The sequence below is a fragment of the Lithobates pipiens genome, unplaced genomic scaffold (assembly GCF_037356315.1).
Source record: "Lithobates pipiens isolate NorthernLeopardFrog02 unplaced genomic scaffold, aLitPip1_a1.2 Scaffold_28, whole genome shotgun sequence".
NCBI classification, from domain to species: Eukaryota; Metazoa; Chordata; class Amphibia; order Anura; family Ranidae; genus Lithobates; species Lithobates pipiens.
The window spans coordinates 171,360,238-171,384,510 of NW_027507789.1; the positions used below are offsets into that span (position 1 = coordinate 171,360,238).

Here is a 24,273-nt window from a genome sequence, read left to right on the forward strand (position 1 = left end):
AGGAACACAGGTACAGCTGTAGATCAGACAGCAAAGCAGTAGTGCACTTATATATGGCACTCGGGCCATTCATGTGCCTGGCACGATGGGCACTTGCGGGATCACGCTTGCGCATGCGCATTTCTGTCTGCCCTTGAGCATTAGTAATGCTATGGCCAGCAGGTCCTTTACAGCCAGTCTTACTTACTCAGTCAGTTCCTCCCACCTAATGAAACTCATACACACCGTTTATATTGCAATGCAATGGGCAATTGCCCTTAATTGGAAGTCTAATAAGTCCCATTCACACAAGTGATCTATCGTGTTGATCAGATAACGTTGACGGAGAAAATATTTCATACACTTTCATACATTTCTCCTCCAAGCACAAATACCCACCTCTCCCCCCGCCAATCACCCCTACTAGCACCCCCACTAGTACCCCTCCCCCTTTACCATATCACCTCTTTTAGCACAAACCCCTAATACCCCCTTCTAGGGCAAATCCCCCCCCCCAACACAAATCCTCCTAAATCACCACTCTTAACACATCACCCAAATTTACCCTCCTAGAGAAGTTCTTACCCCTGCCACCCCCAAAATTCCCCCTTTCAATAAAAATCCCCCTCCCCACAACCTCACATGATACCAGTGCCCAGGGCTGCTGTCCCTCCTGCCCACCCCTTGTCCCGGCCCTGCTCAGGGCAACCTAGTAATCTGGATACCTCCTGCAAGGGAAGTGCTCCACATGCATTCTGTTGTCTGTAAGTTTATATTATATTGATATTGAAAAAGTCCCTTGTTGTCAGACATTAGTTTTCTGCCTTAAAGAGGAAGTAAAGGGCACTTCTTTCACTGACCTTGTCTGGCAAGTAATGTCAGTTTCAGGTATAGCTTAAATGCAGTTATGAGTGCCTAAGGCCTTTGCAGCAATTTGTTCATTGAATTACATTCCCCAGGCCCAGTGGAGCTATGTACTGTCACTCTATGTGACAGTGACAATAGGCGGAAAAGTCACATCCATCTTCTGTCAAATACAACATTGCCCTAGGCCTGATTGTGATGAACTTATACTGCTTGTTTGACAATAGAAAACCAGCAACACAACTTGAAACTGCAACCGAGTCAATGGTTCATGAATAGTTCATTTAACCGCTTCAGCCCCAGAAGAATTTACCCCCTTCCTGACCAGAACACTTTTTGCGATTCTGCATTGCGTCGCTTTAACTGCCAATTGCACGGTCGTGCGACGTTGCACCCAAACAAAATTGAAGTCCTTTTTTTTCCACAAATAGAGCTTTCTTTTAGTGGTATTTGATCACCTCTGCAGTTTTTACTTTTTGCGCTATAAACAAAAAAAGAGCGACAATTTTGAAAAAAACGCTATATTTATTACTTTTTGCTTTAATAAATATGCCCCAAAAATAAATTTAAAAAAATGTTTTTCCTCAGTTTAGGTTGATATATATTCTTCTACATATTTTAAACAAATTTGCAATAAGCGTTTACTGATTGGTTTGCGCAAAAGTTATAGCGTCTACAAAATAGGGGATAGTTTTATGGCATTTTTATTATAAATCTTTTTTTTTACTAGTAATGCGGCGATCTGCGATTTTTATCGTGACTGCAACATTATGGCAGACACATTGGACAATTTTGACGCGTTTTTGGGAAGATTGGCATTTACACAGCGATCAGTGCTATAAAAATGCATTGATCACTGTAAAAATATCACTGGCAGGGAAGGGGTTAACACTAGGGGGTGATCAAGGGGTTAATTGTGTTCCTTAGTGTGTGTTATAACTGAAGGGGGGAGGGGGCTGTGTAGGGGAAGAGATAGATACTGTGTATGAACAGACGATCTGTCTCTTCTCCCCTCAGAGAACCGAAAACTGTGTGTTTACACACACACAGATCCCGGTTCTCCATGTGCCCCGAGCGTTCACGAGAGCCCGGCGGTGATCGCGATCATTGTGCACTCGCATCGGCTCCATGGGCGAGCAGGGGGCATGTGCGGCGCCCCTAGTGGACAAATAAGGAAGCAACATAGCATGGATTCACGCAGGCGAGCCATGTTGCCGCAGTACCGAGTTGGACCCCCTTTTGCCTTCTGAACTGCCCTAATTCTTCGTGGCATAGATTCTGCAAGGTGTTGGAAACATTACTCAGAGATTTTGGTCCATATTGACTTGATAACAAAAAAAGAGAGGGGGTCCCCTGGGGGTGGACTTTTAAGGCACGTACAAATTAGAATAGTATACAAATTATTTTATTACATAAAACCAACAAAAGGTAATTGAATATACAGTATACATTAAAAAGTACACCAACAGGTATATATACAACCAGTATTGATGCTATGTCGTATCATTCATTTGAACAGAAACACCCTACGCGTTTCGGAGCTTAGAAAAGCGTGTCCTTCTTCAGGGGTGTGTGGATACAAAGTTTCTGTAGAATAAAACTGTTAACATATATGACAATAGCCGCTGGGCACCATTTGATAAAAGAACAAACAATTGTACAGGACCATATGGGTATATTTGACTCCGCCAATGCTCGAGGTATATGCCCCAGTCTATCTATATTCAATAAAGTGTTGTAGAGATCCTGCAGGAGTGGTGTGAAAACAGGTCTGCAGTCCCCTATTGGGGGAAGAAGATTTTTTTCATATAAACTGGGACTTTTATAGTTGTTTTACCCAGAACACCACTTCACCATATGGAGTTGTGGGAGAGAATGAGAGATCCGTCCAGCCGGCGTCCTGACAATAAGGTCCTTATTGTCAGGACGCCGGCTGGACGGATCTCTCATTCTCTCCCACAACTCCATATGGTGAAGTGGTGTTCTGGGTAAAACAACTATAAAAGTCCCAGTTTATATGAAAAATATCTTCTTCCCCCAATAGGGGACTGCAGACCTGTTTTCACACCACTCCTGCAGGATCTCTACAACACTTTATTGAATAGAGATAGACTGGGGCATATACCTCGAGCATTGGCGGAGTCAAATATACCCATATGGTCCTGTACAATTGTTTGTTCTTTTATCAAATGGTGCCCAGCGGCTATTGTCATATATATTAACAGTTTTATTCTACATAAACTTTGTATCCACACACCCCTGAAGAAGGACACGCTTTTCTAAGCTCCGAAACGCGTAGGGTGTTTCTGTTCAAATGAATGATACGACATAGCATCAATACTGGTTGTATATATACCTGTTGGTGTACTTTTTAATGTATACTGTATATTCAATTACCTTTTGTTGGTTTTATGTAATAAAATAATTTGTATACTATTATAATTTGTACGTGCCTTAAAAGTCCACCCCCAGGGGACCCCCTCTCTTTTTTTGTTGTGATGTTTTAGGATGTGGCACAACAAATTTACGTGACCCTGTCATACCCTCTCTTTTTTGATATTGACTTGATAGCATCACACAGTTTCTGCAGATTTGTCAGATGCACATACATGATGAGAGTGTCCCGTTCCACCTCACATCCCAAAGGTGCTCTATTATATTGAGATCCTGTGACTGTGGAGGCCATTGGAGTCCAGTGACCTCATTGTCATGTTCAAGAAACCAGTGGTGAGATGATTTGAGCTTTGTGACATGACCAGTTTTAGTGAGCCTGAACTCCCAGTTTCCCAGTGTTGTCTTCTGCTGCTGTAGCCCATCTGCTTCAATGTTTGATGTATTGTATATTCAGAGATGGTATTCTGCATACCTTGGTTGTAACGAGTGGTTATTTGTGTTACAGTTGCCTTTCTATCATCTTGAACCAGTCTGCCCATTCTCCTCTGACCTCTGACATCAACAAGGCATTTTTGTCCACAGAACTGCCGCTCACTGGATATTTTCTCTTTTTTGGACCATTCTCTGTAAACCCTAGAGATGATTGTGTGAGAAAATCCCAGTAAATCAGCAGTTTTTGAAATACTCAGACCAGCCCCTCTGGCACAAACAACCATGCCATTCAAAGTAATTTAAATTCAATTTCTTCCCCATTCTTATGAACTGTTTGAACTTCAGCAAGTCGTCTTCACTATGTCTAGATGCCTAAATTATTATTATTATTATACAGGATTCAAAATAGCACCAACAGTTTGAGCAGCACTTTACAACAGACAGTGCAGTTACAATACAATTCAATACAGGACGAATCAGAGGGCCCTGCTCATTAGAGCTTACAATCTAGATGGGGGGGTCAAGTGGTAAAAAAGGTAATAACTGTGGGGGATGATGTGAAGGAGAAAATAAAAGTACAGTTGTTAGGTAGGGGCAGAGTAGGTCTCTCTGAAGAGAAGGGTTTTCAGGGATCGTCTAAAAGCAAACAGAGTAGGAGATAGTCAGACAGATTGGGTTAAGGAGTTCCATAGGATGGGAGAGGCTCAGGAAAAGTTCTGGAGGCAATCATGGGCGGAGGTGACAAGGGAACTAGAGAGCAGGAGGTCTTGGGAGGAACTAAGTGAACAATTTGGTTGGTATTTTGAAACTAGGTTGGTGATGTAGCTGGGGGCAGAGTTGTGGATGGATTTGTAAGTTGTTGTTATTATTTTGAATTTAATTTATTTGGTGATTGGAAGCCAGTGGAGGGATTGACAGAGAGGTGTAGCAGACACTGATCGGTTGGTAAGGTGGATGAACCTGGCAGTAGCATTCATGATGGACGGAAGACGGGAAAGCCTTTGTAAAGGTAATCCCGTGAGGAGGGAGTTGCGGTAGTCGAGGTGGGAGATGACCAGGAACAGGAGTAAACTAGGAGCTTAGTGGTGTCATTGGTTAGGAGTGGGTGTATTCTGGAGATGTTGTGGAGGCTGAGGCAGCAATATTTGGACAGTGATTGGACATGGGGCCAACAGGAGAATTCAGAGTCCAGGGTTACAACTAGAAACCTGGCATACGAGGATAAGCTGATAGTAGTGCTATCGATCTGGAAAGAGAAATCAGGGGAAGAGGCATGTGGAGGAGGAAAAATCATGAGCTCAGCTTCGGATAGATTGAGTTTGAGGAAGTGGAGTGACATCCAGGCTGCCATGTCTGTCAATTATTGATACGTCTAGAGACTAAAGGAGTAAGCGGAGGGGTACAGAGATAGGTTTGGGTGTCATCAGCACAGAGATGGTATTGGAAGCCATGGGAGGCTATTACCTGACCCAAGGAGGTGGAGTAGATGGAGAATAAGAGAGGCCCAAGAACAGAACCAAGAAAGGAAGAGGAGAGGAGGAAGTAGAATTGTAAGTAACGATAAAGGTGCGGTTGGATAAGTAGGATGCAAACCAGCAAAGAGTACAGACACGGAGACCAAAGGCGTGAAGTTTTTTGAGGAGGAGGGGGTGGTCCACTGCCTCAAAGGCACCAGAGAGGTCCAGGAGTCGGAGTACAGAATAGTGTCCATTGGATTTAGCTGTTAATGTAATTGTGAGTTTTAGGACAGTAGTTTCCATGAAGTGTTGAGGGCAGAATCCAGACTGAAGGGTATCAAGAATGTTATTCTAGGCAAGGTGGTCTCTTAGTCAGTTGTAGACCAGACGTTCAAGAAGTTTGGATAAAAAGGGGAGCAAGGAGATGGGGCACAGGTTAAGATTTGTGGAGTCTAGTGATCATTTTTTAAGTATGGGGGTGACTAATGCATGTCTTAGAGAGTTGGGGAAGATTCCAGAAGAGAGGCAGAGATTAAAGATGTGAGTTAGAGAGTGTAGGATAGAGCCAGAGGGTGAACGTAGCATTTGCGAGGGTCCAGGGCGTAGGTGGTTAGGTGGACGTTAGACAAAAGTTTAGCAACCTCGTCTATAGTGGCAGGGTTGAGTGAAGGAAGTAATGATTTTACCTGTGGACATGGAGTGTTAAGTGGCAAAGGGATCTGTACAGTGGAGATCTCCTCACGAATTGTATCAATCTTATGTTTGAAGTGATTGATGATCTCCTGTGCAGTGAGTGAGTTAGAGGGTGGAGCCAGTGGAGGATGAAGTAGAGAGTTAAAGGTAGAGAGGAGATGACAGGGACGAGAAGATAAGTTGTTAAAGCGGAGCTCCACCCGATTTTATAAGATTAGCTCAAGCCGATTACCTCAGTGTTATAAAATAAAAAACTGAACTTTTTTTTTTCCTACTGTACCTTTGATTTCCACATCTTGATCTGCATTTCCTGTATATGGAGTGTGCGGATAAGGGCGAGTATTTCGCAATTTCCTTTTCGCCGCACTGGCTGCTGGGAGCTTGTTTCATTGTTCCCAGGAGTCAGTGTGGATTTCTTTTTTTTTTTTTTGCCATCACAAGGGGGTGGGAACTTCATGCGACGCCGCCCGTTCGGATGGCAACTATAGGAAAATAATTGTTGGAGAGGTTGCGTGGAGTGCATAGGTAGGAGAAAACAAAGTCAAGGATGTTGCCATCAGAGGTAGTAGGAGCATTTATCTATTGCTTCAGGTAAATGCATTGAGTTGCTGCCATGTGATTGGCTGATTAGCAACTTGTGCTTCCAAACAATCGAACAGGTGTACCTAATAAAGTGGATGGTGAGTATACACTTTAAATTTCTCTCCATTAATTCCCCAATCCAAGCTAAGCACCATGAATAGAAGAACGGCAGCTAGAACACAGGATGCTGAATACCTGAACAGTGCTTGTATCTTCATGGATGCAAGCGCTGTTCAGCCAACATTTTCTTATCAGCTTCTTCAATTAAAGTTGATTTAAAAATGGACTTTTGTCAACTTGGAGTTTCCAACTGGGCCGCCCACAGCTTGCTTGAATTTCATGCAACTCAGTAGGAATTTGAGCAGTGTATAGCTAACTTTAGGTTTCTTTGCTAATTGGGACACACAGGCTAAACTATGGGCAGAGAAAAAATAGCAACTGATATATCGTATATGACAGTGGTCATCAACCCTGTCTTCAGAGCCCACTAACAGGCCAGGTTTGAAAGATAACTGAAATACATCACAGGTGATATCATTTGCTGCTCAGTGATTGCAGTATTCTAGTCTGCATCTCCCCAAGGTAATACATAAAACCTGGCCTGTTAGTAGACCCCGAAGACAGAGTTGATGACCACTGGTATATGAGATCTTTTAGAATATACTATTGAAAAGCTTTGTCACAATTTCTAAGAAACATATGATATGCCTTTGGTGGTATGTCTTGATATATCTATAGTGGTACCCCGGGAGGGGCTGCTGGATATTGTGGTCCACCTGTCACCCTGTCCCAGCCCAGCATTCACTTCCCAGTCACTCCTGAGACAATGAACCAAGTCCGTATGTTTGTTTTGTATTTTATTGAACTAAGGGAAGGGAAATTATGCAATGCCCAGAATCAATAGTGGAATCAATAATGGAATCAATAAGATGATCAGTTGGAACCTCTATTTACACTTCTAGAGTTCCAGTCTCCTCTAGCACAATGCTTATTTGTAGACTGTTCCTCTCTCTCCTGTACAATATTTGGTTCCTGGTAGAGCTAGCACATGGTAGGCCTGACTGACTCTGTCAGGCCTTAGTAACTACCATTTGCAGACGGGGACCATGGACCCCCCTTAGTGTAGCAACAAAAAGAAGAAAGTCTTTGGTGCTAGCTGACCTATGCTGGACTATTGCTCCTAGTCAGTTCTCTTCAGGCCCTGCCAGCTCTCCTGGCTGCAGCTGCCCGACTTAACTGCCCATGACATTACAGTCTCTCCTGCTGTCTTTACATCCATCTCAGACTGCACACTTACAGTCCGCTCCGGCCTGCCTCCCCACCTCTCCCAAATGTGCCTGTCACCCTCAGCCCTCCTGGCTGCACTCCAGTGGATCCCTCCTGGAGACTTGCCCGGCAACACTAGCTCCCGCTGTCTTTCTCAGTTTCTCTCTGTGCCTCCTGTCCAGATCCTCCTTTGTTACTCAGGAAGGCTCCGACTTGCACCCAAACCCCTCAGGCCCAAGGCCAGCCCCGTAGACTGGGGAGTGCCTCAAAGGCCCCCGACAACCTAGTGCTCCATCTCCAGCTTCTTCCACCGACAATTCCTCCACAGCTGGGCTGACTCTGGGTATTTAAGGAGGACTACTCCCTGGCAATCCAGGTTTGGGATTGGTCAGGGCTCCTTAGAACACCCCAAACAGCTCCACCTCTCTTCTTAGAATACTCTAGAAGGAGTCCTACTTCTAGCACCTATCTAAAGTAAAGGGTGCTTCTTATCTTTAAATTTATAGAATATACTCTGGATTGCTCCAGCTGCTCTCCCATTCATTGCTGAAGCCCAGAGACTCACTTGCTCAAGGAAGTCAAAGCACCCAGCTTCGGGAGGGCTTGTGAGTTCAGTTAAGGCCTGTGTTGATGGACTTTGGGCTTGGACTTTGTGCCAATTGCATTTGACATCAACTTGAGACACTTCAGAATTAATTAAGAATTCATTAAGAATTCATTGACAGATTCATTTAACCTGCAGTTCATCTCCTTCAAAGTTGCATTTAAGCTGCTTTAAAGCTGAACTTTGGGCACAAAAAACTTTAAAGTGGAGCTCCAGGCTCCCCCCTAAAAAATTAAAAGTCAGCAGCTACAAATACTGTAGCTGCTGACTATTAATAGAAGGACACTTACCTGTCCAGGGATCCAACGGTGTCCTCACCTGAGCTGATTCATCTTCAAGTGCAGGAGTCGGCATCGTAAGTAAGGGAAACCGACACTTTCCTACTGCACATGTGCATGTCGCGCTGTTCTTTGAGAATGGTCCCACAGTCTTCTGGTACCAGTAGTGGGTCAAAGAAGGCTGCGGGAGAAGGAGGGGGGCAGAATTTCTAGCTCAAATCGCTGTTGCGCATCTGGCTCGGAAGTGGAAGCGTGTACCTGTCAAAACTAGGTACTCACACTACCCCCCCCCTTCTTTTTTTTTTACCGGGTCTCACATTCAAACATTTTATTTGGGCTCCAGAGCCATCAGGGCGGCAATGGAATGAAAAATATGATATTGACTTGATTGCCTTATTGTTGTCCTTTTTGCTTTCATTTTTGTGTTAGTTGTGAATGCATGTTCTCTATACTATGGACACTTTGTGTGCTCTTACAACTAGGTACTTCATAAACTTTGCTTTATTTCTATTTTACTATATTATATAGCAGTTGCTTTTCATGCCCTATAATCAGAGAGGAAAATCTTTACACTAAGTATTGAAATCGTATGCCTCTACATTGATTGTATACTGGTTCTATCCTTTTTTTCTGTCAAAACCTCAACAAAAGAAAATTGTATGCTCAGTTGTGTACTTGAAGAAAAAAAAAAAAAAAAAGTTAAATTGGGCTTTAATCGCAAAGGATAAAGGGACTGACATTTATGATGTTCATAAATAGAGCACAGTTATGTGCATTAACCCATAAAATGTGTCCCATGGGTTTAAATCCACTAAACATTTAAAAGTGTATTACCTATATAAATGATGTGGGCAAAGTCAGTTTTTCTTTTTCAGAGATTGAATGCTTCTTCATTGTTCCTCAATCCTCACATGCCCACACCTAAATCAATGCAAAACTCACTCACTCATACAGAAATATGCACAGTATCCATGATGCAACATAGAACAAAGCAAAGTCGTGTCCCTAGCGGCTGTATAGTGATTGCTTAATGCAAATAGCATTTTTAGGTCCTGTCTTAAAAGGTCACATAAAAAAAAACTTGGTTTTGTGAATACAGGTTGCATCTAAGAGTTAAGTCTACTCTTAGCTTTTTATTTGTCCTACTGGTCTCCAATAGTGAGATCTGCCTGCCATAATTCTTTGTTGCTATATATTGTTGGGTGCTCCTACCCTCTTTTACATGTTCTTGTACCTCCTATTACCTTTTACATAATGTAAAAATCCAACAGGGAAAGTGTGGACCCCTTATAATGGTCCCAACAGGTGCTCAGATCAAGGAACTCCATGTATAACTCTTCCCAATAGAATAAACAAATTCCCTGTAAGCTTTTATAAAATAGTAGAACATAGAGAATATAAGTCAAGAGAATAATTGAGTGTAACACAACTACATTTTGCACAACCCATGAATATCTTTATTATATTTATGATAAAACATTGCCTGGTGAGATCAGCGGTGGAATTAAAATTGTTATCTGTGCAGGTATCTCATATATAGATGTTTGGTTATAACAGAATCAGTAGATTGTTTGGCTGTGTAGTGCTCAGCTTACTCACTTAGAGTATAAGACAACTCTGGGGATCCTTACAGGGTTCTTAGGTGTAAACATATGCATAAATTATCTAGTTGCACAGTGGACCTGGGTTGTAGAAGATGCCTTTCCTCAAACTGGTGGCAGGGATCTGGTCTTTAGATCTTAGTACCTCTTTAGAGTGGAAGTTGAAGTAGAGATGACCTTGCCACCAACTTCTTCCTTTATGATGGCTTGTACTTTGGTAGTGGTTTTGGTCGTAGAAGATGAGCTAGATCCTAAAGAAAATAATTACAGTATGGATGGACTTGGTCAGTTGGTAAGTCCTTTGCATTGTTAATTTCAAACTATCTAACAAATAGGTAATGCAGTGGGGACAGGATTAGATCAAAGTCCAACTCTATTCTTATCTGTGTGTCTTTCTGCCTCGTCTGTATCCTTTGGTGGCATTTAAAAAATGTATGGGTTTTTAGTTTTTCCTCCTTTCCTCTTTGCTGTTTGCCTCAGAGATTTTAATAAAATGTAGTGTGTGCTTCTGGTATATTTTACACCCAGCAACACACGACACCACTGTGAACTCATGTATGTCATAGCTCCACCCCCTCAACTACATCTGCTGCCTATTCTGTTATGCCACGTACACATGATCGGAAATTCTCGTCGTAAAAAGCCCCAATGGTTTTCCCGTCGGAATTCCGACGGAATTCCGCTCAAACTGTTTTGCCTACACACGGTCACACCAAATTCAGACCCCCAAGTATGCGGTGACGTACACATACAACAGGACTAGAAAAATGAAGTTCAATACCTAGTAGCCAATAGCTTCCATGTCATAGTTTAATCTGAGCATGCGTGAGTTTTTGCGCATCGGAATTGCATACAAGCGATCAGAATTACCGATCGAAAGTTTTTCCATCTGGAAAAATGAGAACATGCTATCAAATTTTTGCTGGTGGGAATTCAGCCAGCTAAATTCCGATGGAGCATACAAACAGTTTCATTTTCCGATGAAAAGCTCTCATCTGTCTTTTGCTAGCTGAAATTCCAATTGTGTGTATGCGCCATTAGTGTTACCATGCTGATGTAGGTACAAAGTAATGGCTACAACAAAACTGATGACAGCTAGCTGGGGCAGGGAACATTATTCTCACTCCTCTATTCTCTATTAGACCCCAGATAAACCTCTGCCCGTACAGTATCCAATCGCTGTGATCAGACACTTTCCAAATTTAAAAGTTGCTCTGTATATATTCAGGAAACCGGAAGTGCCGAAAATCATTGTCACTTTTGGTTTCCTATGCCATAGAGATCATCGGGGACCTTCCAGACCTCAACGATCTCTGTTGTAAGCCAGCAGGACTGCCAGCTTTCATTCCAAGCTCACTGCCGGGAAAGTAGAGCCTGGAGAGGCATCGGCTAAGGCTGAAGGAGAGGACCCCTTCCACCACCCGTAAAAGCCATCCAGAGGCTAATTAGGTGCTAGGATGGTTTTTATATAAAGGCTGGACACAGCTTTAAAAATCAATACCGGGATAATATCTGTAGCTACAGACATCATCCCAGTACAACCACTCAAAGTCAAATGACATACATGTACGTGATTTGGAATTAGATGGTTTAATATATTTTAGTATTTACAATGCTGCTGAATGCCATTACTTACCTGCTTGCAGCTGTCCAATAGCAATCCTGGAAAAAAAAACAGGAAAACAATACATTTTTATTATTATAATACTTGAGCATTATTGCTAAAAAATACTGAATTTGTTACAGTTCACTTACTTCAGAACCTAAGGCAACTAACTACAAGCAGATCATGTGGTCTGACATTAACTGTATGGAAAATCGACATCTTTCAGTGATACGAAAGTGTCCACTGCACATCCTTAACATATTCTGACAATGCTATTTTCATAACAAGGACTGATCATGCACCCCAGGATAAAAGAAAAAGGGTGCAGCCACTATTTCCCCAAAGACTGAGATCCGCACCTTGTTAGAGAAGTATCAATGCCATAGGATGTAAAGGCTGTACTAACCTCAAAAAAGACATTGACCTCTACCCCATCTTATGGGGTGCCAATTTTCCTGCCACATGGTCTAAGACATCCAATATGGTGAGTGAGACCATCCTTGGAATAACAATTGCAGAACAAGCTGGGAACTCAGGTGCCTAAATCTTATTGTCAGTATCCACAACGTCTATATTTACATGATTCAACCCAGCAAGCCAAACTTTAGTCAACTGTTCAAATATCAAAGCTGCTCACGTTGAAGTACTCATCTTAAATTTGGAGCTGTCTTCGGCAGGATTTATTTTTCACCACAAAATTATGCCCTGAGATCCTGCGATTGCAGGACATCATGGGCTCACTCCTGAGGAAATGTCCTAATGGTGTCCTTAATTTGTGGTACTGATGTCATCATGCCAGCAATGCTTTCTGCATGATCTGCATGATCCAAAACCACCCATTACCAGGAGAAGATCAAATGAAAAAGAGAAGCCTGTGGCTCATATGACAAGGCGAAAGCCTTTGGCAACTTTAAAAAAAAGGACTCTGCCTAAGCCCTTGTACATACGATCGGACATTCTGACAACCAGATCCGTTGGATTTTGTCCGATGGATTTTGTCCGACAGATTTTGTCCGAAACTGTTGCATACACACGGTCGGACAAAGTTGTCGGAAAATCCGATTGTACATAACGTGATGACGTTATTTCGTTATGACAGGACTACGTTCAGGCTAGTAGCCAATAGCTTTGGTCTAGGAATTTGATCTGAGCATGCGTGGCACTTTGTCCGTCGGAGTAGGCTACACATCATCGAAGTATGTCTGATCGGAGCATTTTGTCGGAAAATTTTACGGACAAGTTGGAAAACTTGGTCCGTCGGATTCTCCCACAAAACGGTCCGATAGGACACATTCCGTCGGAATCTCCGACCGTGTGTACAAGGGCTTACAGTTTTGGGTGAAATGCCATTTTGTTTCAATTGTTTAACTTTATCAAAGCCATATGTCCCCCTCCATATTGGAAGGTTGTGTAAGTTATTTTCCCTATTCAAATCAATAAGAAGTCCTTCAGAACCCTTTCTGCTTAGCCCCAGGTAGAGTAAAGCAGTTGCTGTAGGACATTTAAAGCATTGAGTGTGTTCTTAAAGTGTCACTAAACCCACATCATAAACAACTATCAATAAATGTGTATTACTTGCTGTCACTATATGATTTGTTTTCTGTATTCTGCAAAAAAAAAAAAAAAAAACTGGTTCATCCAGCGTCTCTCTATCTCCCCCTTTTGTCCATGTCACCAATTCAGCTGAGGATTTTGGAGCTGTGGTGGCAAATCTGCACATGCTCAGTTTTAAGTGAGCTTTAATGCTGAGCATTTCCTCCCTATGACATCTGTGCAGCCCGTGTGTCTATAAAATCACACATGTAGGTGTATGCCACAGTGGTAAATGGCAGCCCATTCGTTCCTTCCTACTCCATGCCCACTAACCAGCTAAACTCTGAAATCTGCCCACACCATGTTATTTTCACAAAATAATAAAGATTTGATTTCAAATATGCATTTGTATGCTAATTTTTTAAACCGTTTATTGATGTAGTTTATTTAATTTTTCTCTGTATTCTAAGGGCTGTTTATACATTTTTTTGTATTTTGAACATGTGACCAGCAGCAGAGGACTAGAAATTCCACCTGCTTATACTTCCTTGCAGACAGGCTGGCAAAGAGCTGGGTCATGTGACAGCTGTATAATGATTAGGAATTTTTTTATTTTTTTTTATTAAAATAATTACAGTGCCATCATCCACATACAGAAATGGAAACGCTTTAATGGCCCTAAAGCATTTATTAATAATGTATATTCTTGCCTTAGTGGACACTCATGCTTCTGATTTGTTGTTATTAATGACAGACACATAACAGTAGAAGACAAATCCATCCTTACTGTCCACCCTCTCCCTCCAGAAGCTGATGGTATGTGGCAATCTCCTGCTCCAGCCTGCTCTTAATGTCCAGCAGAGTTCTGTATTCCTGGTTCTGGCGTTCAAGGTCTGAGCGAAGATCTACAAGCTGAACCTCGTAGCTACCAATAATGGATTGTATCTGGTAGAGCTGTGCTGCATACCGACCTTCTACATCAGCAACAGCAGCTTCCAGACTAGCTTTCTAGATGGAAAAGAAAGAGTTCATATAAGGGTCCTGGCTGAAATGCCATTTCAGGGGATGTTGGGTAAGAACATTCTCTTGTACTTACGGCACTGAGTTGAGACTGAAGTTCGACTTCTAGACCCTGTAAATCACGCCTCAGTTCCGTGCTTTCTGATTTGGTGCTGTGCACTTGCTGTGTGCTGGTGACAACCTCATTCTGTAGTGTTTCAACCTGGGAGATGATAAAGACATAAATTATTGGTTCGAAATTTTTGTTCACATAAACACTTTTATTATAGAAAGGCTGGAGATGCTTAGGGATCCACTCCAGGGGCATAGCCAGTGGGAGGGGTTGAGCCTTAGCCCTTGTACACATGGTCGGACATTCCGACAACCAAATCCGTTGGATTTTGTCTGTCGGATTTTGTCTGTCGGATTTTGTCTGACGGATTTTGTCCGACGGATTTTGTCCGAAACTGTTGCATACACACGGTCGGACAAAGTTGTCGGAACAGCCGATCGTTCAGAATGTGGTGACGTCATTTCGTTACGACGGGACATACTTTCAGGCTAGTAGCCAATAGCTTTGATGTAGGAATTTGATCTGAGCATGCGTGGCACTTTGTCCGATCGGAATTCTCTACACATGATCGGACAAGGTTCGATTGGATCATGTTGTCGGAAAATTTTATAGCCAAGCTGGAAAACTTGGTCCGTCGGTTATTCCCGACAACATGGTCCGATCGGACATTTTCCGTTGAAATGTCCGACCGTGTGTACAAGGGCTTAGGATTTTAGGATCAGGAGGCTGTGGCTCTGAGATTCATCTGGGAAGAGGTGGGTGGATTACATTAATCAGGCAAGGCATGTTAGTGTACTACCTACACTTCACAAATGTAGAAGACCTATATGGAATGTCCATCTTGCATACAGAAGGGAGAAATGATTAGAGATTTTAGGAAGGAAAATATACAGGTCCTTCTCAAAAAATTAGCATATTGTGATAAAGTTCATTATTTTCTGTAATGTACTGATAAACATTAGACTTTCATATATTTTAGATTCATTACACACAACTGAAGTAGTTCAAGCCTTTTCTTGTTTTAATATTGATGATTTTGGCATACAGCTCATGAAAACCCAAAATTCCTATCTCAAAAAATTAGCATATCATGAAAAGGTTCTCTAAACAAGCTATTAACCTAATCATCTGAATCAACTAATTAACTCTAAACACCTGCAAAAGATTCCTGAGGCTTTTAAAAACTCCCAGCCTGGTTCATTACTCAAAACCGCAATCATGGGTAAGACTGCCGACCTGACTGCTGTCCAGAAGGCCATCATTGACACCCTCAAGCAAGAGGGTAAGACACAGAAAGAAATTTCTGAACGAATAGGCTGTTCCCAGAGTGCTGTATCAAGGCACCTCAGTGGGAAGTCTGTGGGAAGGAAAAAGTGTGGCAGAAAACGCTGCACAACGAGAAGAGGTGACCGGACCCTGAAGAAGATTGTGGAGAAGGACCGATTCCAGACCTTGGAGGACCTGCGGAAGCAGTGGACTGAGTCTGGAGTAGAAACATCCAGAGCCACCGTGAACAGGCGTGTGCAGGAAATGGACTACAGGTGCCGCATTCCCCAGGCCAAGCCACTTTTGAACCAGAAACAGCGGCAGAAGCGCCTGACCTGGGCTACAGAGAAGCAGCACTGGACTGTTGCTCAGTGGTCCAAAGTACTTTTTTCGGATGAAAGCAAATTTTGCATGTCATTCGGAAATCAAGGTGCCAGAGTCTGGAGGAAGACTGGGGAGAGGGAAATGCCAAAATGCCTGAGGTCCAGTGTCAAGTACCCACAGTCAGTGATGGTCTGGGGTGCCATGTCAGCTGCTGGTGTTGGTCCTCTGTGTTTTATCAAGGGCAGGGTCAATGCAGCTAGCTATCAGGAGATTTTGGAGCACTTCATGCTTCCATCTGCTGAAAAGCTTTATGGAGATGGATATTTCATTTTTCAGCACGACCTGGCACCTGCTCACAGTGCCAAAACCACTGGTAAATGGTTTACTGACCATGGTATTACTGTGCTCAATTGGCCTGCCAACTCTCCTGACCTGAACCCCATAGAGAATCTGTGGGATATTGGGAAGAGAAAGTTGAGAGACGCAAGACCCAACACTCTGGATGAGCTTAAGGCCGCTATCGAAGCATCCTGGGCCTCCATAACACCTCAGCAGTGCCACAGGCTGGTTGCCTCCATGCCACGCCGCATTGAAGCAGTCATTATTGAGTATTGAGTGCATAACTGAACATAATTATTTGAAGGTTGACTTTTTTTTGTATTAAAAACACTTTTCTTTTATTGGTCGGATGAAATATGCTAATTTTTTGAGATAGGATTTTTGGGTTTTCAGGAGCTGTATGCCAAAATCATCAATATTAAAACAAGAAAAGGCTTGAACTACTTCAGTTGTGTGTAATGAATCTAAAATATATGAAAGTCTAATGTTTATCAGTACATTACAGAAAATAATGAACTTTATCACAATATGCTAATTTTTTGAGAAGGACCTGTAGTGGTACAAGTGAGGATTTTATTTAGGGATTATATTGTTTCTGTTTCCAAGGTGTAATGAGCTACCTGGCTCAGGAAAAAAGCTTCAGCCTCCCGTCTGTTCTTCTCAGCAATGTGTTCGTACTGTTCTCTGAGTTCATTGATGACCCTCAGAAGGTCCACTCCAGGAGCAGCATCCAACTCAACATTGACTGTTCCGGCTGCCTGTTCTTTCTTCTCACTGACTTCCTGCAAAGGACAAAAATTCATTCCAATAAATGATGGGAAGCACAATTTAACAACATAAAAAGTTGCTTGGTGTCTTTGATTCTTTTAAAGCAGTGTGCTTTTTCTTGTATTGGTTTAAGCATATGTCCTGAAGCTTTATACATGCAGACAGGGTAAAGCAGAAGGTTCACGTAATTGTCCCCTATTCCCTTCCCTTTTCTATACACCTATTCAGCCATCAGGAGTGAAAATAAAAATCTGGCATATCCAAGTATAAAGGATCATGAGAGTTAGTCCCCTTGCCCCTTATGTAATAGTGATGGTGCTTGGTCATTGATCTAGCTCTGTCACATGGGGCGCTCCATGGGTAAAGCACAGGTTTGCTTTAAAACCAAAGAGATCTTTCATGGTTACTATACATCTTCTTATCCATGTCTGGATGATATTTAAAGAGAATAGTGTTACTTTAAAGCCTGTGCCTTCTACCCAATACTGCTACCCTTCTGTTGATGTCACCACCAGCCTGTTTGTCCACTGAAGGCAAGTAAAACGTTTCTGGGCATTCTTTCACCTTGCTTTCATGATGCGAGAATGGGTGCCTGTGATAGAGCAGGATGGGAAAGGTCCCCAGCCCTGTGTAGGCGACAATCAAGATGAGTTTGGGCCTAAACAGGTCTTTTTTTCTGCAGGTAATCAGGGCACTGTAGGCATAAAAGTAAGGTGGGTTTCTGCAGCAGGGAGCTACTAAGTTTAATCATTGCTTTTCCATTGATGGGAAAAATACAGGTTCACTTTAACAACTTGGTTAGGCATTACACCCTGATCTCTTGAATGAAACACAGAACAACTACTTCTGGGTAACATTATGCACCCATAGCTATTGCATTGCAGTGATGTCCAAAACTTCTAAAGACATGACTTTACCCTAAATGCAACTCACAAAATAATTCATACATCTTCGTATATGCAGAATTATCCAACAGTTTTATCTAATGAGAACGAAGAACAAACGCAAGCTACAGCAGCTCATTACGTTTCACATTTACCATGTGGTAGTTATTGGCTATTAATTGATTGTTTTGATTGACTGCCCTTTATAATTGCTATTTTCTCTGTGGCTTGAAGTCACACTTACTTACCTCTTCATGGTTCTTCTTCAGGTAGACAAGCTCTTCCTTGAGGCCTTCAATCTGGAGCTCCAGGTCAGATCTGGTCATGGTCAGATCATCCAAGACACGTTTCAGACCACTGATGTCACTCTCTACACTCTGGCGCAGGGAGAGTTCATTTTCATACCTGGAATGAATTACTGCATGTTTAGTAAATAGAAAAACTACCATCACCTGCTTTGAAACATACAAACATTGAAAGCAGACCAATGGGACACAACCCAACTGTTCATCCAGTATTTTGTTTCCATCCTTGACTTGTGCAAATCACAATTTTTGCCAGTAATGTTACCACCTGCATATACTTAATTAAATGATGGCCATGCGTTCTGAGCTTCACTCTGCCTCGGAGATCACTGTAGCCTGGCCTACACTTTTAACTTATGCTCATGGTTAAAGAATACCCTAATAAGGCCCAAAAGCGACATCCGATGTTCGAGGGCAGCTGAGGAACACTTGGCAAGAGTAAAAGCCGTGCATGAGTGATTATAAGTCACTGTATAATTTTACCTCTCGGCTTAATTGCTTTTTGACTTATAACCAGCACATTATTCTTTGTCCTACCCTTTTGGCTTTTCATGTTATTTAACTTCAAAACTTCAAAGACATTGTAGATTTTTTGTGGTCAGGCTTTGGTACTACTGTACTTATTTAAGAAAGCTATTATTTGTAGTAACCATAACAGCAAATTAGATATCATTTTATGCCAACATAGTTTAGCCAACTCATAAAACTGATGTCTGATTGGTTAATAAGACAAACAGTACTTTACGATTCCTTGATCTACTGTAAGTTATTTTCTTTTTTTCAAAGATCTTACCCGTAATACAGTATATCAATTTTTTTTAATGTTCCATGTAAAATGAAAGGGCATCACTAAACTGATGAGATCATCACACTGTTTTCAAGCTGCCAGTTTTGATTGACAACAGTTGTACAATGTATTAGAGCCTTACTGGTTACAGTGCAGCCCTTCCCTCACCCACTGTGTGACCTGTCATGGAGGATTTTAAAAGAAATAAAGCTAAAGATAGATTTAAGAACTAATGGTAGAATATAAAACGTCCATTTGCGATCGTGTATATGTATCAAGTGTTGACATTTAAAGTCAAGTCAAGGCAAACATTTTTTACACTTTGGATGGAGTGGGGAAGTGTTAGTTGTTTATAACGAGTAAATAAAATACTGAAATTTTTTTTAGGGGTGTACTAACTTTTGTGATATACTGTATGTCAGTTTTTTTCTGTCTGTATAACAAAATATAGTTACCAAATTTGGGTGGAGCCCCACCTTTTACAGTTGACCCCATAACATGAGCCTTTATTGAAAGATTTTTTTTTTTTCATTTACGGCCCCCTTTAAAATCATGGAACATCTCAAGGCACCCAGTCTAAAAAGGGGTTCCCCATCATATCATAAGCCTCCAGCCTTTAACATCCGAGGCCCCAGTCCCCCCACCTCCTTTCACATCAGAGTCCTCAGCCCCCCTCCCCCCCATCTCCTTCGAATCAAACTCATAAATCCACCTTTCCCTCTCACATCAGAGACTTCAGTCACCCCCCCCCCCCATCAGAGTTCTCAGGCCCCCCTTTTCCCAAGAGTCCTACCTTCCAGTGTTCAGCACAGAATAGCTGTGTCAGCATGGTAATGGAAAGGAGGTGAAGCAGGACAACTGGAGGTGTATTTTTATCCCCTTCTGAATACTGGAGCTGCCCTGAATGCCATCCACCATGGATTAGCATCATGCATTTCCATTACACTGACAGCCAACCCACCTGCGCATGGAAACAGCTGACACAGCACAACACCCCTAATGAGCTAAAACATCATACAAGGATGTCACAGCAGCCCAGATTGAGAAATGCTGCTCTAGACCACTGTACATTTTGGTGTACTGTAAAGTTGTAGTCATCATGGAAAATTGTAAGGTTGACTCTCCCCTGAAGATGTACATGCGCATGAAACATGTTGGGAGGATCTATGTGCTGATGTCACGCCGCCGCTTCTGCTTTTGGGACAGCGGTCATCTTATGTGGTGAATTTCCCTACTGTGATGCCCTATCTGTGCTAAAAACACTGTGTGCTGTCTTTTTGATGCAGCTTATTAGCTGGTGAGTGTGATAGTTTGGAGCAACATGTGATGATATATTTGGACTGTTGGATGAATACTACACGTGGACAACTGTTAGAGTTAATATTTACCACTAAGAAGAGGCATGTATGTACGACTTTTTATGCACTTTTTAAGCACAATTTTGTTATAAGTTTATTATGTACACTTTTGATTATAAGATTGTTATATTCATTCTTGACCACTTTGGCACTACAGTCTTGTTTTCACATTTAATTTTGGGGTTTGAACACTTACCTTACTTGCCGCCAGCTGCCTGGGTACTGCACTCTGATTTCAGAAGCTGAGCCTGGTCAGTCCCTGAATGAGAAGACTGTCTTACCTTACATGCTAGCTGCATAAATATTCTCTTTTTCCCTAGCGCTGACTATTCCCTTTGAGTTTACAACTGAAGGTTTTGCACAGTGTAGCTCATTTCTTGCATCATATAGGGAATTCACAGACCACTTTTTGTGTTATACCCCATACAAGTAACACTATAATAAAGGAAATTACAGGAATATAATCATATCAAGAAATAACTATATTAAAATCTGAAGTCATTTTAATAAAGTATACCTTAATACAGTGTGTGTGAGCGAATCATAAAAAACATTTTTAATGGTAAAAATCCCAATGGTCATCAATTCAGCATTTTAACATCACTTTATAAATGTTGTATACTCACTTAAGCCTGAAGTCATCAGCAGCCAACCTAGCATTGTCAATCTCCAGAATTCCTTTAGAGTTGTTGATTGTTGCAACAAAGATCTATTAAAGAAATATGTTATGTGTAAATGTCAAAGAACACCTTCAAACAATGTATTAAACACCTGTTTATTTAGTAAGGAATGGCAAACTATAATAATAGTACTGTACAATATGTAGCAATGTATAGAAATCCAATTGATTATTTCTGATTGATTGCCAAGCATCAGTCAAGAGCCATGGCTTTCATTTACAATGAATCTTTTGAATACATTAGAGGAGATTTTGGTAGCCAATCAGCTTCTAACTTCAGCTTGTTCAATTAAGCGTTGACAATAAAACCTGGAAGCCGATTGGTTTCTATGCAGAGCTGCACCAGATTTTGCAAGCCCCAGTTTTAGTAAATCTCCCCCACTGTGTTATGTTACTCCCTCATACAAAAATGCAGAATAGTATAGATCTTGCCCTTTGTAGCCATCCAAATTCTAATCCCCTTAATATTTCAGGTTAAAGATTTATATAGGTATCATTAGCGAGCCATAACGTATGTAATTTTATTTGTATGTGAGCAAAACAATAGTGTATTTCTTCATAAATTCTTACAGTATGTTTTTTTTTATTTTTTTTATGCACAGCAACTAATCAAGTATGTAGTACAAATTCTGATTGGTTGCTATTAAATATTGTACTTCACAAACAAGCCAATAACCCAACAAACTTTTAGCATAAATTTAATAGGATGAACGTAACAATTCCAAGACACTGGCATAACGTACAGCTATAACGTGATGAATTGCTGTAAGCAACATATATTTCCTTGACTTGTAGCATTTGTTAAAACAGGTTTAATATTGTAATCTTTACACTGGACATGTTTGCACAAACCAGCTATCATTATTTGCATCTAAAACATTGCGTTATGTACTATTGAAAAATCAAAGAACCGTTAAATCTCTCTGTACCTTATCACGCAGCTCATCAATAGACGTGTAGAAGCCAGCAAAGCTCTGTTCACGGACAGCCAAAGACCCTTGCTTAGCATACCAGTCACGGATTTTGGCCTCCAGATCAGTGTTGGCCTGCTCCAAGGATCGCACTTTATCTAGGTAGGTGGCAAGGCGGTCATTCAAGTTCTGCATGGCGTATTTCTCATTTCCAGAGAACATACCATCTCCACCAGCACTGCCGCCAGAACTGAAGTAAGATCCTCCACCAAAACCAGCTCCACCACCATAGCCAGCTCCTGATCCACCACCATAGCCAGCTCCAGCTCCACCACCATAGCCAGCTCCAGCTCCACCACCATAGCCAGCTCCTCCACCAAACCCAAAGCCTAAACGTGAAGAGCTTGCACTGGAAATGGAGGTGCTGAATCCACCTCCATGGACACTGGCTGCCCTGTAGATCCCATCAGACAGCCTGGAGGAGACACCACTGCCCCCTCTGGAGGAGCTCTGACTGAAGCTGTAGCTCATTGTGATAATGAGTAGTGGTTAGCACATACAAATTAAATAAGGCTCCTATACAACTTGACCCAGGATTCAGGAGTGCAAATAATCTTGCTACATGGTCCTCTTTTATACCCTTCATGGAGAGGTGTAACTATCCAAAGGGGTCATGTTCCATGACATTCTCCACACCTCTAGGAACGAAGCCAAGGCTTTCCTCCAATCCTTAATGGCCACTTGCTCAGTTTTGAAGATGGTAATTTACATTCTTTCATTTTTTTGCCTTAGGACAAACACATTTTAGCTCTCTTGTTTGATTTGTATCACATGGCCAGAGGCAATAGGCTAAATTCTCAAAATCCATTCTGTAAAAGGAGTGTAACTTAAACTTGTTATTTTCTTATACTACTGCTTGACACAAAAAAAAAACTGCAGAATAGTAAATACGTTCAACAAAAAATACGTTAGAGAAGAATTCTCAGACTCAAGCTTTGCATATCTACATAAAGAACTATAGAATAATGTTACATCAAGGCTACCAAAATAAAATAGCATAGTCTATTCTCTACTTGATATATATCTTGACAAAACAGGAAGTGTGAATTGATAATACTGGAGAGAGTGTGCCTAAAACATAATTTTATCTTGTATAATACATACTTTTATAATAATAAGTTCTTCAAACCACCACTGTGCTACTCAGCATGGTTCCAAAAGAAATATATAGCTGAAGCAACTACAATATATCAATTATGCTTTGCTCCTACCTCATAAACCTGTGGTTGTCAATCCACTAATTTGCAGAATTCTTAGAATTTTATAAAGCTACCAGATGCTTACATTACACCCTACAGAGTTCTTTTTAATAAGACAATTTAGAGTTACTCACTATGATTAGATCAGATTTGGTACTACAGTGATTTGACTAAAATGACTGAAGTAAAATGATGATGGGTTGTTTCACTTCGCACATCATCAATGTTCTTTAAAATGGCTTATGCTGGGTTCATACTGTTGTGCTACATAAGCTCATGTGCGTTAAAAACGGTGTTGCCAAAATACCGGATTGAAATTTACTGACATGACACCCAAACTTTACTGGCACAGCCACGTTTTTACTGGCAGTTCCAAAAGTTCCAAAATTACAGTTTTAAGTGCAAATGCCAGTATTTAGGCTACAAATAAGTACAATAGGCAATTAGTGATGCCATTTAAGGTAGATATTAGGGCAAAACGCATATTTCTTATTTTATTTTCAATATAGTAAATAGCTCAGAGACAGGACTCAGGAGGGCGATACATTAGAATGTGTGATGCACACATGAAATTGACTCTCAGGCCGCGTACACACGGGCGGATTGTCTGCCCAACTAAGTTCGTCAGACAATCCGACAGACAGTCCGTTCAACTTTTGAATGAACGGACTTGACCACACACGATGAACAGACAGTCCACTGAAAGCTTGCGCGATGACGTGTACAGCACGTACGACGGGACTAGAAATACGACGTCCAATACACTGCAATGCAACCTTCGGCGTGTAAATCCTTTCTGAGCATGCGTCATACTAAGGCCGCGTACACACGGGCGGATTGTCTGCCCAACTAAGTTCGTCAGACAATCCGACAGACAGTCCGTTCAACTTTTGAATGAACGGACTTGACCACACACGATGAACAGACAGTCCGCTGAAAACGTGCGCGATGACGTGTACAGCACGTACGACGGGACTAGAAAAACGACGTCCAATACACTGCAATGCAACCTTCGGCCGTGTAAATCCTTTC

The 24,273-nt window shown here is 41.6% G+C and overlaps 1 protein-coding gene across 1 annotated transcript; it reads right to left on the reverse strand.

Annotated features, from left to right (window-relative positions):
- Positions 1-9,983: 9,983 nt before the first annotated feature.
- On the reverse strand, positions 9,984-22,599 carry LOC143935807 (keratin, type I cytoskeletal 19-like). Its single transcript, XM_077459917.1, has 8 exons — positions 22,001-22,599; positions 21,019-21,101; positions 18,191-18,347; positions 16,911-17,072; positions 14,386-14,511; positions 14,077-14,297; positions 11,787-11,812; positions 9,984-10,401 (listed from the first exon to the last, which is right to left on the reverse strand). Exons 1-8 carry the CDS (start codon positions 22,511-22,513, stop codon positions 10,289-10,291), a joined length of 1,401 nt encoding a protein of 466 aa, XP_077316043.1. The 5' UTR covers positions 22,514-22,599; the 3' UTR covers positions 9,984-10,288.
- Between the last annotated feature and the right edge of the window lie 1,674 nt (positions 22,600-24,273).